At 47.6% G+C, this 12050-nt stretch overlaps 6 protein-coding genes across 6 annotated transcripts; 3 read left to right on the top strand and 3 right to left on the bottom strand.

Annotated features, from left to right (window-relative positions):
- Positions 1-72: 72 nt before the first annotated feature.
- E1B28_003266 (uncharacterized protein) lies at positions 73-681 on the bottom strand (the record flags this gene model as incomplete). Its single annotated transcript, XM_043160237.1, has 1 exon — positions 73-681. One exon carries the CDS (start codon positions 679-681, stop codon positions 73-75), a length of 609 nt encoding a protein of 202 aa, XP_043002193.1.
- Positions 682-2109: 1428 nt separating this feature from the next.
- E1B28_003265 (uncharacterized protein) lies at positions 2110-3701 on the bottom strand (the record flags this gene model as incomplete). Its single annotated transcript, XM_043160236.1, has 3 exons — positions 2110-3197; positions 3248-3379; positions 3437-3701. 3 exons carry the CDS (start codon positions 3699-3701, stop codon positions 2110-2112), a joined length of 1485 nt encoding a protein of 494 aa, XP_043002192.1.
- A 1143-nt stretch (positions 3702-4844) lies between these two features.
- Positions 4845-6210, bottom strand: E1B28_003264 (uncharacterized protein; the record flags this gene model as incomplete). Its single annotated transcript, XM_043160235.1, has 3 exons — positions 4845-5000; positions 5057-5850; positions 5904-6210. The coding sequence occupies 3 exons, from the start codon at positions 6208-6210 to the stop codon at positions 4845-4847; spliced, it is 1257 nt and encodes a 418-aa protein (XP_043002191.1).
- A 151-nt stretch (positions 6211-6361) lies between these two features.
- SMD1 (mRNA splicing protein smd1) lies at positions 6362-6893 on the top strand (the record flags this gene model as incomplete). Its single annotated transcript, XM_043160234.1, has 3 exons — positions 6362-6375; positions 6440-6516; positions 6577-6893. 3 exons carry the CDS (start codon positions 6362-6364, stop codon positions 6891-6893), a joined length of 408 nt encoding a protein of 135 aa, XP_043002190.1.
- A 90-nt stretch (positions 6894-6983) lies between these two features.
- On the top strand, positions 6984-8709 carry E1B28_003262 (uncharacterized protein; the record flags this gene model as incomplete). The annotated part of the gene is made up of 4 exons (XM_043160233.1): positions 6984-7222; positions 7275-7392; positions 7442-7579; positions 7642-8709. 4 exons carry the CDS (start codon positions 6984-6986, stop codon positions 8707-8709), a joined length of 1563 nt encoding a protein of 520 aa, XP_043002189.1.
- A 1494-nt stretch (positions 8710-10203) lies between these two features.
- On the top strand, positions 10204-11933 carry E1B28_003261 (uncharacterized protein). The gene is made up of 7 exons (XM_043160232.1): positions 10204-10281; positions 10345-10620; positions 10679-11017; positions 11073-11201; positions 11263-11384; positions 11443-11572; positions 11626-11933. The coding sequence occupies exons 1-7, from the start codon at positions 10231-10233 to the stop codon at positions 11785-11787; spliced, it is 1209 nt and encodes a 402-aa protein (XP_043002188.1). The 5' UTR covers positions 10204-10230; the 3' UTR covers positions 11788-11933.
- Positions 11934-12050: the final 117 nt, after the last annotated feature.

Below are 12050 nucleotides of genomic sequence, written 5' to 3'. Positions count from 1 at the left end.
CTCAACTCTCAAAGAGAAAAAAGCCAAGAACAAAAAAGAATGCATACTGTACAGTGTAGTTGTAACTACACTTTATCCGCCATTTCGACTCGTCAATGTTCCGAGTCTTAGAGTAATCCAGTCTCTTTTCGCCTCCTCAAAGTCTACTTTGTCAATCTTTTCGCGGTAAATTTCTCTTCTCTTCGACAGGTGTTTCGCAATTTCCTTCCACTCCAATACATCTCGTCTGGATAACTCCCTCAGGTCGTGAGTAACCTTGACGTTCTTTAATTTCCCATCCAACTTCCTCACTTGCCCGTCTATAACGACTGCAGATACATCTGCAGGAGTGGAGAACAGCACGACTGTATCAACAGGATTGTTCTGCGCAGCACAGACCTTCGAGGGGCTATCGGCATTGAAAACAACCAGATCCGCCAACATTCCAACCTCGATGCTTTTCTCTTCCATTCCTATAGCCCGCGCACCGTGAATAGTTCCAATTGTTCCACCCGTCCTATACACCGTTCTGACGATCAAACCCTTGTCGATGATTTTCTGATTCCGCAACCCACGCTCGGCTTGTAAACCAAGCTTCATCTCGCCAGGAATGCCGACACCACCGTTGGATTGATAGTCGCCTCCCAGGCAAGTATTGGCGCGAAAATAATCATTAAAGCAGATAGGTCTTCCGTGTCCCATTCACAGCTCTGTATCCGGCGTGGAAACCAAAACCCGCCGTGCTTTGGAGTGTTGTGAAGATCCTCTTGTGGGACCTCCGTGGCATGCGAGGGCAAGATATGGAATTTAAGGCCCCATTTCTTAGAAGTTCCGGGAGTAACAGAGCCAGATAAGACGCGAAGGTGTGAGGGGTGAGTACCTTGATCCCTTCTTTGCGTGCAAGGTCGAAAGAGACTCTGAGTCGCAACCTCCTGTGGGACGAACCACTCATCAAAAGCCAGACCGAGTTGGACGCGCCCGTTGGGGCCAAAAGGTGCCATGGCAGTGAGGAAGAGAAGCTTGAGATCACCCATGGTTCAAGAACCAGTGGGCTCAACGATGCTGCTCGGGTCGGTGAGAAAACCGATCGAATCCCGGAAGATACTGTGGCAGAGACGGCGGTTTGTGCTTTGGGAGATGTTAGTACATAAGCGCGTCTGGGGACCGAAGGATAATAGGCTTACACGCTTCCGGAAAGTAATGGAGTTTAGCGTGGTCCACAACAGTTGTTGTTCCGTCATTGAGCAATGTAAGGTAGTCTCCCAATTGGCCTCGGAAGATTGTCTTCTCGCGAGTATGAGATAAAGTAAGTTTCCCTGTGTTGACTATAAATCATCAATATGAAAGCAATCAAGAGAATACGTACAACTGGGCATGTAGTTCAGACGGGTCTCATCTCCATGTCGACCTTTGTTGAATGTCTGCCATACGTGCTGGTGGCAATCAACAAATCGCGGAGTGATTACTTTATTGGTGCAATCAATTGACTTCAGTGCCAGCAGGTGCTTCAATCTCAGGTTCGATGCGTGCGATGATATTGTCCTCAACCAGGATGTCCGTTCGAGGGGATGATGTGGTCATTTGTATCGAGAATTCAAGGACGACGACGTTTTTGAGCAGGAGAGAGTCATGATCGATGTGCAGCGCCAATCAATTTGGGTTAAGTACAGCTTGCAAGTAGCTGACCGACACGGATGTCAACTAGAACTGAACAAGTTTAGTTTCTGGTTTCTGGTTTCATATGATCAACAAAACCAGACTGATACGTTTAAATGCATGATAGTGCGATCCAGGGAGATTCATGGAACGTCCTGAACTGACCATTTGAGGACCTAAGGCCTACTAAGGGAGCTACAAGGAGTCCCTATGCCAGATGTCACATCATTGTGACATCCTTCGTTCTCGCCTCCGAGCGCGCGTTTACTCTAGCTATATAACTGATCATGTAGATGGACAACGAAGCAGTAGTGGCTGATATTCAGTTTCTAAATGCATGACCTTAAACACAATAGACAGGTAAACTATCTAATGGATAAGAGAAATAAAGGACACAGTACATTGAGCGAAAGAGTTATCGAGATACAGGAGAGACAGATACTAAGTACTATATATATTGAGGCGTAATCATAACTACGCTTCATCTGTCATTTTTGACTCATCGATGTACCACGCCTTAAGCAACACTCTTTTCACCTCCTCAAAATCTACTTTGTCAATCTTTTCGCGGTAAATTTCTCTTCGCTTCAACAAGTGTTTCGCAATTTCCTTCCACTCCAATACATCTCGTCTGGATAACTCCCTCATGTCGTGAGTAACCTTGACGTTCTTTAATTTCCCATCCAACTTCCTCACTTGCCCGTCTATAACGACTGCAGATACATCTGCAGGAGTGGAGAACAGCACGACTGCATCAACAGGATTATTCTGCGCAGCACAGACCATTGAGGGGCTATCGGCATCGAAAACAACCAGATCCGCCAACTTCCCAACCTCGATGCTCCCTATCTTATCTCCCATCCCTATAGCCCGGGCACCTTGAACAGTTCCTAGGTTGAACGCTTGCTCCACTGTTCTATGCACCGTTTTAACCATTAACCCCTTGTCGATGATTTTCTGATTCCGCAACCCGCGCTCGGCTTGTAAACCAAGCTTCATCTCGCCAGGAATACTGATGCCCCCATTGGACTGACAATCGCCCCCTAGGCAAGCATTACCACGGACGCGATCGTCAAAGCAAATGGGTCGTCCGTGCGCCATCTGGAGCTCGGTACTAGGTGTGGAAACCACACGTCCGCCGTGCTTAAGAATCGTATCGAGGTCCTCTGGTGAAAGCTCCGTCGCATGCGAGAACAGGATATGGAATTTATCAATAAGACCCCACTTCTGAAGAGTCCGAGGAACGGCAGAGCCCAAGGTAGAGATGGAGCCGACGGTATGAGATGTAAGTACCTTGATACCCGCTTTGAGTGCGAGGTCGAAAAGAGGAGTCGCGATCTCTTGTGGGACGAACCACCCATCGAACGCCAAACCGAGCTGAACTCGCCCGTTGGGCCCAAAGGGTGCCTTGTCAGTGAGGGAAGAGAAGCTCGAAATAACCCAAGGTTCAATCAAATTGGGTTCGAGAACCAGTGGGCTCAATGATGCTACTCTTGCGGTCGGTGTAAAGCAGAAAACTGATCTGATGCCGGAAGATACCGTCGAAGAGACGGCGGTTTGTGCTATTGACGGATCAGTTCAAAACTATTTATGGGACAGAGGTCGAGCTTACATGCTTCCGGAAAGTAATGGATATGAGCGTGATCCACAACAGTCGTCGTTCCGGCATTGAGTAACGTAAGGCAGCCTCCTAATTGGCCCCAGAAGATGTCCTCTCGCGAGTATTGAGATGAAGTCAGGTTTCCTGTTTGATTCCGAAAGATTGAATGATATGTTAGGCAGTTGAGTGCAATATTCGTACCGGTAGGCATGTACTCCATAAGGGTTTCATCTCCATGTCGACCTTTGTTGAATGTCTGCCATACATGCTGGTGGCAATCGATGAATCCCGGACTGATAACTTTGTTGGTGCAGTCGATGACTTCGGTACCAGTAGGCGCGTCGATCTCACGTTCAATACCTGCGATGAGATTGTCTTTAACCAGGATATCGGCTAGGGTCGGAACGATGTGATCACTTGAATCGTGAAGAAGAACGACGCCGTTTTTGAGTAGGAGGGTAGTCATGGTCGATGTGCAATTCCAACCATTCGTTCACTTGATATGTTTTTGGTATGACTGACTTATGTTTGGCGTGGGAGCTGAGCGATCCCACCTCTGCGAAGTACGGGCTTGAAGCGGATCTATCCTTTGGGATTCGTGATTGGAGACATCGGCATCCAGTAGTTTCTTAATGCGTTCGCAACTTGTGCACTTGTGTGCTGATTCGGTAGTATATATGAAGCGGTGCAGTAAGGTCGACCGTTGGAGAAACCATGTCACGCAGCGTGAGAAAGCGAGTGCTTCATTCTCAACATATGGTTCGCGCTATTAACTAGTAGCCGAATCAAGACCCGGTATTCCAGTGACAAGTAAAAGTAAGTACTTACTTAGTCTAGTACTGACTAGTAATCCCCGTCATTGCCAGGCAAGGCACTAGATCGATTGGGCTCAGTAGATCGCTTTCCAGATCCGTGTCATATTTCCGGGACGGAGGTTCTGCTCGCTGGGAAACCCTCGCTCTCGTTGATCCCATCGACGAGAAAGTTTGATCCAGAACAGTTCTGGTCTCCTCGACCGCACCATGTTCTTCTGTGGCTCTGACACCCCTTGCTCGCTCCGACTCTGGTGGAGAGTTCTTACGACTGTTGGACAAAGGTTGTACATCTTGAAATATGTCGCAAACGAGTGAGCTTACACAATTGGGGCTTCGGTGGACAAGAAAATTGATGTGCAACAGCGTCGGGTGGGAGAACAGATCCTCGAAGTATTTCAAGCTCGGAGCGAATCAGCGGACTGAAGAATGTAGTCATTACTTCTGCCCATAACGTCGGTGAGAGCATCCCATATAGAAATCTGCCAGCAGCTCCGCAAGTGGCGTGGATCAAGGACACAATGATTTCGAGCATGATACAGAGGTTAAACTATCCGATAGATAGAAGGAATAAAGGATACAGTAGATTGAATCGAAGGTTTGATAAATTAATCTGAAAAAAATGAGAGACCGGCGGTATTAAGCAAAGAAATTCCGAAACAAGGAAAGTGATATTCTGCTAATTTGAGAGCGAAAAGGTGCATGCTACAGCTGGATGGAAACCAAGTCAAAGGACACACGAGAAAAAGCACAGGCGAGAAACGAAAGTTTTGTATAGCGAGTGTTTGCGGAGTTTATCAGAATTCGAGAAACTGATACGAAGACGGGTTCAGGCGATTATTTTGTTGATCTTCTTCGCCAAGAAGACCAGGCATCTCGTCCAGAGGTGGAAAGGAGAGATGTAGAAAGTGTCTGGTGTCGTCGCCCGACGAGGTGTGGGGAATAATTGGCGCCTATTTAGGAACCATGAGTACCTGGAAACACGAGGATAAATATAAAGCATACTTACACTGATACCTCTTCTTTCTAACAAATCCCAATCAACACCTCTAAACCAGGGATGATCCAGAATATCCTGTGGTCCTCCGATCATATTTCCCAGTCGTTTGGTTCTGTCCGGGTTAAGGAAGGACTTGATGAGTGAACGAGATAGGGAATCAACATATCTCGGCCACTGGATATTTCCGCTCAAGATGTTCTCGTAGATCCCATACACCGAATTTTCATCGTAAAACGGAGGATGCCCGACAAGCATCTCATAACATAGAACACCGCAAGCCCACCAATCAGCGGCTTTTCCATGCCCATCAGACTGTATAATCTCCGGAGCGAGGTACTCCGGAGTCCCACAGAGAGTCCAAGTACGGTCATCCACAATTTTGGCGAAACCAAAATCAGTTAAGCGTAGATATCCTCGCGAGTCGAGAAGCAGATTTTCTGGTTTCAAATCGCGATAAATGATGTTGAAAGAGTGGAGATATTTGAGAGCCAGGATGATTGTGGCGAGATAGAATCGTGTAACATCCGGTGTGAAGCGCACTGCGCGACGAAGATGGGTGAAAAGTTCGCCGCCCGGTACGTAGGACATTAACATATATACATTGAGGCTATCCTGGAAGGTGGCAAAAAGATCGACGATGAATGGATGTTGGACTCGAGAGAGGATATATCTCTCAGCATTTACATGCTCGACTTGGCGAAGACGGATAATCTCGCTTTTTCGGAGTACTTTGAGGGCAAAATGGCTCTGGGTACTGGGGTTACGGTGTCTCACTAGTAAAACACGTCCGAAGGTACCCGTCCCTATCTGGAGTTAATACGAAGCTTCGAGGAATTACATCGGATGTAAGACGTACCTAGTGTGCCCCGCACTTCAAAGTCTGTGAGTCTCAGCCCGCCGTTGTGAAGGTGAACTGTCTCATCTTCTAGCAACCTTGCCGGTCTCTGACCTTCTGAAGAAGTAGCAGAAGCCGGTGGCTGTTCCTCAGCACTTTCTTGAGAAATTGGATCCTCGTCAACAACAATATCTTCGTCGTTGTCAATTGGAATGTCGTCGTCTTGTTCGCTATGACCTGGCGACATCGGAGGAGTAATAGGTGCATCCGATGTCACGAGCATGGGAGATACGCCCCGTATTGAGAGAGAAGAGAGAGAAGGAGACATTTCTTGCCAAAGCGCCCGTATACAGGTCCTGCCCGTGTTTAGGTCGAAGTTGACGTTGAGTTTCTGTTTTCTTCTTGTCACGTTGTGACAAAATCTCTTCACCTCCCACAGTCACAGTCTCCCACCCTGGTTCTGGGTGCTTTTCCACAAAATGAAGCTCGTAAGGTGTGTTAGTGCTATTTCCACCTATGCCTTTCTGTTGATATCCCCGATCCTTTTTTTTTACCAGATTCTTGATGAAACTGAACAATGAGACGGTGACGATCGAGCTTAAGAATGGGTCGGTGGTGCATGGAACGATAACTGGTGCGTGTCCTCCTCACTTCTTATCCCATATGTGCTCTGATTCTTCTGTTGTACATCAAGGCGTCGACATGCAAATGAATACTCACCTAAAAACTGTGAAAATGACGACACGGAACCGGGATCCCGTTTCTCTTGATGCATTATCCATTCGCGGCAACAATATTCGGTACTTCGTGCTACCTGACGCCCTTCCTCTTGATACTCTACTCGTTGACGATGCACCGAAACCTAAAAGCAGGAAGAAAGAGGATGCAAGGGGACGGGGACGTGGAGGAAGGGGTGGTGTAGGTGGTGGCGGCGGCGACCGTGGTGGTGGTGGTGGTGGTGGTGGCCGTGGTGGACGGGGAAGAGGTAGAGGTCGTGGCAGAGGTTTCTAGTAATTCTGAATATCTATAGTTCGCTGGTTTGTGTTGTAAAAGTACCAATCGCAATCCTAATTATGAGGTCGTGGCTGTGTCTCTTTTACCATGCGGACAACTTTGCTTCGTCGGCATTTGACTGCGTCGCCATACACCTTACCTCCTACCATCCGCCAGCTTCTGTCATCCACGACATACAATTCCTCTAATGAAGCCAATGTTACGGTAACTGGCTGGATCAAGTCCATTCGACGCCAAAAACGCGTTTCGTTTGCTGTTGTAAGCGATGGAACAACGTCCGCAGGCTTACAAGCCGTCTTTCCAAACTCTTCCCTTGTTCCCAAAGAGTAAGCAGTTCAACGCACACTCCTACCATCCTATTTGCTCACATGCGAATAGATTAACCAATGGTGCCAGTGTCAAGTTGAGAGGCCGTCTCGGCAAAAGTCTCGGTGCAGGGCAAGAAAAGGAACTCGTCGTGAAAGATGTGGAGGTTCTTGGTCTTTGTGATCCTGAAGTGAGTGATTACTATTTTGCATTGTTCTCAATGGGCTCAGCTTTATTAGACCTATCCCATTCAAAAGCAAGCCTTGTCTCATGAATTTTTACGAGATAATGTGCACCTTCGCACTCGCACTACTTCCGTTGCTGCGATGCTACGCTTGAGGCATGCTTTACAGCGGGAATTATCCTTTTATCTTGAGGTGAGTAATCTCTCGTTACTGTTCCCCTCTCACGATTTTGTAATGCAACCCACTTATTGCAGCAACAAGGTTTTATCCATGTTCACACCCCACTCTTGACCTCCAACGACGCAGAGGGTGCTGGAGAAACTTTTAAACTCGCGAAAATCACGGAGAAGGCGTCAAATCTAGGAAAAACCGATGTTATATTGACGGATGCACTTTCTCATCCGGAACAGGATGATGAATTCTTCGGCCGCCCAGCTCACTTGACTGTCTCTGCCCAACTGCATCTGGAATCTTTTCAGGCGGCTATAAGTCGAGTTTGGACGTTGTCGCCGTCATTCAGAGCCGAGCGAAGTCAAACTAGTAGACATTTATCGGAATTCTGGATGTTGGAAGCAGAATGGGGCGACCTGCCTGTTGGAACACCTGACACTGGTGTCCGCGGGATCTGTACTTTCGTCGAAGGTATGATTCGCGCAGCGGTCAAAAATGTGCTTGAAGCCCCTGATACGAAAGCCGACATTGATGTCTCTTGGGGTCCCACAGTCGATGAGAAGTTGGATTTGAAAACGGAGAGGAGGCAAGAGATGGAAAAGGCCGTCTTTGGTAACGGGAGGTGGAATATCATGACCTACGGCGATGCTATTCTTGCTTTGGAGGAGGAGTACGAACGTCAACGCCGAGACGGTAGGACCCAGTTTGAGTTCAAACCAGCATGGGGGAAATCACTACAAAGCGAACATGAAAAATGGTTGGCAGAAGTTATGATTGGTGGACCAGTATTTGTCATCGATTACCCTCTCGAATCGAAGCCATTCTACATGAGGGTCAATGATTTTGATGGTGAAAGGCAAACGGCGGCCTGTTTTGACCTGCTGGTGCCCGGCGTCGGCGAACTTGTAGGTGGATCTGTTAGGGAAGAGCGGGAAGATGTTCTTTTACAGCGTATGAAGGAAGTCGGTCTCTGGACCGAAGAGAATGGCTTAGGACACTATGAATGGTATATGGATTTGAGACGGTATGGAGGGTCACCGCATGTTGGCTTTGGGATGGGTTTTGAAAGACTTGTTTCGTGGGTGGGAGGTATAGAAAATGTCCGGGAATGCGTTCCAATGCCCCGATGGGCTGGTAGGCTACTGTTGTAGAAGATCATAATATCCATAGTTAAACTATGCCAGTAGAGATCACTGGATGACTTCCCGTAAGGATTATTTGTAAATATCGTTGCAAATAACGCTGAAAATCATCGGAGATATGTTAAGCGAGTGATACCTGGCAACAAATACCAGAATCTGAACATCAGGGCATGTTCTAAATTCTTGAATTTAGAAAGGCCTAGCGACCCCTTTCTAAACTGTTTTTGCTGCAATATTTCGTTAAGCGAGGTGAGTCCACATGGTTTCCAGCCCAGATATGGAAGTTTGTCCGCGCTTACGCCCTTGGCGAGCTACCACACGTGTGATAAATCCGAGCACTTCATGCAAATTTCCAGCATTGCGGGAGGCATCTGCAAATAATTCGACAATTTCCCAATTTCCAATTTACATCAAAACTTTTATTTGAAAGGAGATTATTTGCACATCCTTACGGGAAGTCATCCACTAACGACAAACGCGTTCTAGTGGGTCAATACTTCCTTTAAAGTCTACTCTTTTCAGGTCGACCTCTATCCCTTGGTCCAATCAAATGAACTCAAAATGAGTACTTGGGCTTTTCCCAATCGGCGACTTCTCCGAAGTGCACACATGCAGTCTATCTTGAACGTTACGGATAATCCTACATTGCCACCCAGTACCTAGTTGAATGGACCATCTGGATTCACCATCTGGATTCATTACAAGAACCCATAACAACGCTTTTGTGCTACGCACAATTATAGAGAAGACGCTAGCAGCGCTTGAAGCGCTCAACGTCAACACTTGTTCCATCCATCGATCGGTTGGAAGGTATCGCGTCCTACGCAATATGGCTAACAATTTGCGAGCCCCTCATCTCCGATCGCGAGGCTATAATTGCTGAGGAGCACCTCCCAAATCGAAGCATGGTAGAAAGCTGTCACAACGTCTCAATTCGACGTAACTTCATTTAGAATCAGACACTTAGCCCATATGCATGGCCTATAGACCTTTAGGTCGTTGTATCCGCTTGGGCTCCCAATCGTTCTCCGCCAAGAAAACCCATGTAAAAGAGAAGTGTAAATGAATTTCAGAAAACGCACGAAATCTCCCGAATATCAAACATCCGTCTATTATTACCCAACCTTAGCACCTGTTCTCTTGACAGCTAATCCGAGAGAAGAGACAGCACCCGTCATATCCCATCTCGGAAGGGAGGTTGCACTTTCTGATCATGAAGGTCATGAGTAAGGTGCAGCGACCATGAGAAGAACTCAAAGAGCCATGTTTATTGTTCGGTTGACGGTCCAAAGGTTTCGAGGAGAAGACTGCTATGTATCCTGGTGATCTGTTGAATGCTACATGTCAAAACTTCCCTTTCTTCCGACAGCGTGTACTGCGGCTCGACAAATTTAATGACTCTGAGCCGGTACAGTAAGTAGCGTGCCCGCTGCACGCGGGCGGGAACTGGGTGTAGGCGGGTAAAGTAGGAACGACGCTGGCGCCTCAGCGAAAAAAAGTTCTGGGGACGCGTTTCTTCTCACCACCACCATGTCCTCGCTTGCTCGCAGTGCTCTTCGTCTTCCTCGTCGCGTCGCCGTCGTAAGTTTTCTCTGTTCCTTTCCTAAATCAATCATAGAGTCATCCAAAACATCATTTCTGCAGCCTTCATCCCTCCGTTCCATCCAAACCTCGGCCGATACTACCCAGCTTTCTTCATCTCCTCCTCAGGGCTTAGACGACCCCTTCCAAGTTAGAATTCATGAAGACTCTTTCCAGACGTACAACTGTGAAAAACCGTCTTTAGATGTCACTGTGACCAAGGGAGAGCTGTTGAAGATGTACACGGAGATGCAGACCATGCGACGGATGGAGATGGCTGCCGACCAACTTTACAAGGCCAAGTTGATTAGAGGTTTCTGCCATTTGGCTATCGGGCAGGTGCGCTTACTCAACTTTTGGACATTTTTCCTACCACGTATTAATTTTGAATTTTTAGGAAGCCATTTCGGTCGGTTTAGAGCATGGTATAACTCCAAATGACCGTGTTATTACCGGTTATCGTTGCCATCCTTTTGCTGTTTTACGAGGAGGTAGCATCGCGGGTGTGCTTGGAGAACTGCTCGGACGCCAAATCGGCATGTCCAACGGTAAAGGTGGCTCCATGCACATCTTCACTCCATCTTTCTACGGTGGAAACGGTATTGTCGGTGCTCAAGTCCCGGTTGGTGCTGGCGTAGCATTCGCACAAAAGTACAAGGAAAAAGATAACTGTACGTTTGCCCTGTACGGAGACGGTGCCAGTAACCAGGGACAGGTGTTCGAGGCTTTCAACATGGTGCGTTTCTGCATGTTCTTCGGTCATAAATTGGTACTGAATGTCTCATTAACAGGCCAAACTTTGGGAACTTCCCGTCGTTTTCGTTTGCGAGAATAACAAATACGGAATGGGTACCCCCGCCGAGCGAAGCTCTTCCAACACCCAATACTTCACCCGTGGTGACAAAATACCTGGTCTCCAGGTCAGTCATACTTCTTTCTCCCATCTCAACTAATTTACAAGCTTGCCTATTCATTTGTCAGGTCAATGGAATGGACATCATCGCTTCCAAACATGCGGCTCAGTATGCCAGAAAGTGGACCGTTGATGACAAAAAAGGTCCTCTTCTCCTTGAGTTCGTCACCTACCGTTACGGTGGACACTCGTACGTACTTCTCCTTCACGTAGCTTTTGCCTATCTGATTACGTTCCGCTACCTGTAGAATGTCCGACCCCGGAACTACTTACCGCACTCGCGAAGAAGTTCAGAGGATGCGGAGCACTCAGGACCCCATCCGTGGTCTCCAGAAATATATTGAAGAATGGGGTCTTGCCTCTGAGCAGGAACTCAAGGTGATTGCTCCGGCTGTTTCTCTGTCCTACGTCCCACTGAAACTTTCAACCAGCAAATCGACAAAGAGGCTAAGTCGAAGATAGATGCTGCCGTTGAGGAGGCAAAGGCATCTCCTGAGCCCAAGGTCGATGACCTCTGGACCGATATCTATTACAAGGGTACTGAGCCTCCCTTCATGAGGGGTAGGGAGAGAGAAGAGGTTCACTACTACTAATTCATTGCTGCAATGTTATCGTTGGACAATCTGGATTCCTGCATGTTGCATGTTGCCTAGACTATAATAGTATTAGTTCCACCTCATGAAACCATCGCCTAGGGTCTATGCACTCCTTGAGTGGCCAGTGGGCAGGGAGGGCCGAAGCCCTGTGATGTTTGGGAGTTTAACTGACCCCGCTGTAAATGACTCGGTTGTCGTGCCTCATTCGTGTTTACACTTACAAGATATATGGAAAAACTAATACAGTCGCACTGGGCGCC

The sequence above is a fragment of the Marasmius oreades genome, chromosome 11 (assembly GCF_018924745.1).
Source record: "Marasmius oreades isolate 03SP1 chromosome 11, whole genome shotgun sequence".
NCBI classification, from domain to species: Eukaryota; Fungi; Basidiomycota; class Agaricomycetes; order Agaricales; family Marasmiaceae; genus Marasmius; species Marasmius oreades.
The sequence above is the reverse complement of the archived record's forward strand: the minus strand, read 5'-3'. Positions and strand labels throughout refer to the sequence as shown.